The sequence below is a fragment of the Solanum verrucosum genome, unplaced genomic scaffold, assembly GCF_900185275.1.
Source record: "Solanum verrucosum unplaced genomic scaffold, falcon-dt-bn FXZP01000079.1, whole genome shotgun sequence".
NCBI classification, from domain to species: domain Eukaryota; kingdom Viridiplantae; phylum Streptophyta; class Magnoliopsida; order Solanales; family Solanaceae; genus Solanum; species Solanum verrucosum.
Window position 1 is genome coordinate 2260167 of NW_026020368.1, and position 3528 is coordinate 2263694.

The 3528-nt window shown below is 35.1% G+C and overlaps 1 protein-coding gene across 1 annotated transcript; it reads right to left on the minus strand.

The window, feature by feature from the left end:
* Positions 1-1405: 1405 nt before the first annotated feature.
* Positions 1406-3283, minus strand: LOC125837989 (uncharacterized). Its single transcript, XM_049517051.1, has 2 exons — positions 2989-3283; positions 1406-2850 (listed from the first exon to the last, which is right to left on the minus strand). The coding sequence occupies exons 1-2, from the start codon at positions 3281-3283 to the stop codon at positions 1406-1408; spliced, it is 1740 nt and encodes a 579-aa protein (XP_049373008.1).
* Positions 3284-3528: the final 245 nt, after the last annotated feature.

Genomic DNA, 3528 nt, shown 5'->3' on the forward strand with positions numbered 1-3528 from the left:
GTCTTTTTTTTCTTATCTCTCACTCACTATCGTCTTACGGTGCCCTGAGGGTTTTCACCAATCAGACTCTCTCATTTTTTACTTTCTCTCGACTCAAATGATCTCCTATAGGGATTTGAGGATTTTCATCGATAAGATTCCCTCATTTTTCACTTCTTATGCGAGTGGCATAACATTTTTCCTTATATAATCAACACTGAAAGCTTGCTTGACTTGTCATTGTTAAAAATTGATCAGAAGGTCTTTTTTTGAATTGTAACGTGGCTTTTGGACAGGGTTAAAATGACATGATTGGCATGAAAGCTCAAAGATACTACGTAACAGGGTTAAGACTTACAACTTTTGAAATCGACTCTTTTTACAAAAACACAATAAAATAATAATAATAATAATTATTATTATTATTATTATTATTGCCCCAGTTTTGGTGATGAGGACTTTCTAGATTTTTTTTTTGTTTGGACCGAACCTCAAAATAAGGCTGCATATGTATCTTGTCAAAGCAAGAATCAGGTCGAACGTAGTTCAGAAAGTTTGTTTTTTGTTGTTATTCGATTTTATTTTTTTTCACTCCAATTTTTCTCTCTCTTTTTTTTTTTCTTTTCAACTCTTTTTTCACTTTTCTCTTTTCTTGACCCTTTTTTTTTTTAAACTGTATTTTGATTCCAACAGAGGGGTATGACAAAAAATAAAATTGAGGCTCAAAAGGGATAGCAAAGGATTACACGGTGTTTGGATAGTAGAATGAAATGCCTTCGTCATATCAATTATTAAAATATCAAATACAAGCAATTCCCTTTAAGATGTGAAGTGAAAATCATACAATATTTCTTTGCAACATATGTATAGATGAATATGTATATCATTTTGTTGCATTTTTGTCAGCTGAGAATCTCTATTTGAGTAATACCTTCTTGACAACAAATAACATGCCAAGTTGGATGAAATTTTTCCTTTTAACTATTTTTTGGATACTAAAGGAAGTATCAAAGTGTCTAAGTCTTTTTTTTTTTTTTTGACTCCTTTGATGTATTCATTACATGACTAGACATAATCTTAAGATCTGACCAAATTTTCTCGCATATCATGTCACAAAATTGAATTGAAAAGAGATGTATATGTGGAATGCCAAATAGAACGGATCAAAGTGACACAAAATAAAGATTATATTAAAGATTTAAAAAAATGACTTGGTGACAAGACAACAAACTAAATTTAGGTCACAACTCTATAATAACCCAAACTACGACAAGACTCAACAAACAAACGCATAAGAGAAATGATAGAAAAATTTGAGTTACTAAAAATAAAAATGATTGCATAGTAGAAATGATGACAAAATAAAATATCTATACACTCTTTTTAGAGAAAAGAAGAGTGTCTCTCAATCACCAAGCTGAACTTCTTAGCCACTGCTTTGCACGTTAGCCTTCGTAAAAGCTCTACCAATTTCAATTATCTTTTCTTCAAAATTGTCATATTCTTTGTCATCACATATCATCTCGATAAAGTGTACATCACTATGCACCGGTAGAGGATTCTTAGTAACATTTGGGGGGTCATCATTTTGAACCACAATCATCTTTGTTTCAATCATCTCTTCCACCTTTTTTTTAAAATTACGACAATCTTCAATATTGTGCCCTGGAGCATCAGAATGGTATGCACATCGTGCTGTAGGATTGAAACCATTTGTATGTGGATCCACATGATTTTGAGGAATCGGCTCTATTATCTTCAAATGTTTCAACTTGTTAAATAAACTTGTGTAAGATTCTCCAATTGGTGTGAAATTGTTTCTAGGCCTTTGACCTCCTTGAAATCCCTGTCTCGGACAAAGATTATAATGTGCTCGAAAATTTTGAGAAGAAGGGTGAACATTTTGATATGTTGGCGCTCGCCATTGAGGATAGTTTGGTGGGTATGCATATTGTTGTGCATTGTAAACCGCATATTGAGGTGGAATAACAGAATATTGTGTCTCTTGGATAGGGAGATAGTGATGGTATTGAGGTGGTGTTGATTGATAAGGTGGACTCCTTGGACCTTTTTGTGTGCCTGACACAACATTTGCTACATCTTCCTTCATTTTCTTTCCCCCAAAATTTTCTGGTCCATTTTTAATCACCTGTGTTGTAGCTTTCAAGGCAACTTGACTTACAATTTTTCCAGACTTGATGCCATTTTCCACCATTTCACCAATCTTAATAACTTCAGCAAATGTTTTTTCCAACAACGGAAGTAAATAATGAAAGTAATCCGGTTCTTGCGCTTGAAGGAAAACATCGATCATTTCATACTCTTTCATTGGCGGCTTAACCCTAGCAGCTTGCTCCCTCCACCTAATAGCATATTCACGAAAATTTTCAGTGGTCTTCTTCCTCATGTTGACAAGTGAAGTGTGATCTGGAACTATGTCAATATTATATTGAAATTGTTGAACAAAACATCGAGCCAAATCATCCCATATATGCCAGTAAGAAGTATCTTGGTCTATGAACCATTCTGACGCAATTCCCATCAAAGTTTCCCCAGAATAAACCATGAGCAATTCTTCTTTGCTTCCAGCCCCTCTCAATTGATTACAATATCTCTTTAAATGAGCTACAGGATCTCCATGTCCATCATATTTCTCGAACTTTGGAGTTTTAAATTCGATGGGCAGATGAACATGGGGAAACATGCACAAATCATTGAACGAGACACTTTTGTGACCTCCCAATCCTTGCATATCTCTCACACTCTGTTCCAAACTCTTCATTTTTTTAGCCATTTCTTCATGTTCCTCGTTCTCAACAACTTTTTCAGCTTCAACAGGGGAACTATACTGATGAGTGTGAGGGTAAGAGCCTGGAATTTTAAAAGTCAATTCAGAAGTCTAATCTCGATCATATTGAACTTTGGGTGGAGGATCATTGATGGATTTTGGCTCCATTATAGGTTGTTGAACGATATTAGTCGGCGCGGTTGGAATGAATAGTGGATTACTTGTCATAGGCGTATTCAAAGGGTGCACCGTAGAAGTTCCAGCTACATTGAATGCGGGACCGAATTCAGGTGGATAAATTGGATCACTTATCGATACTTGGACAGGGGGTGACATATTTGTATTTAGATAGTCACGGATTGAAGGCGGTGGAGCTTGTCCACTTATCCAAGCTTCGTACATCTCTGTCATTTGCTGTCTCAGTATCTTTATTTCTTCGGCTGACACTGTTTCTTGTGACATCATCTGGTTCTGGACCTCATCATTGTCCGACTCATTTCCGTTTTTGTGAGTCATTTTCTTTTTCCCTTTTGACCTTGTATTATAGGGATGGGATGCCAGCTTAACCACAAATCAACCACCTTAATTTAACTGTGCATAGATAATAACGCTTGTTAGGGTTATACCTTCTTCAATTTTAAGTTTTTTTTTTTTAAATGATTTAATAATGCATTGATCATATCCGATTTAGATTGCGTATGTAACACGCTTGCGAACATGATTAAGATCTTTGCATATTTTTTCAAAAACTCAATAACTAA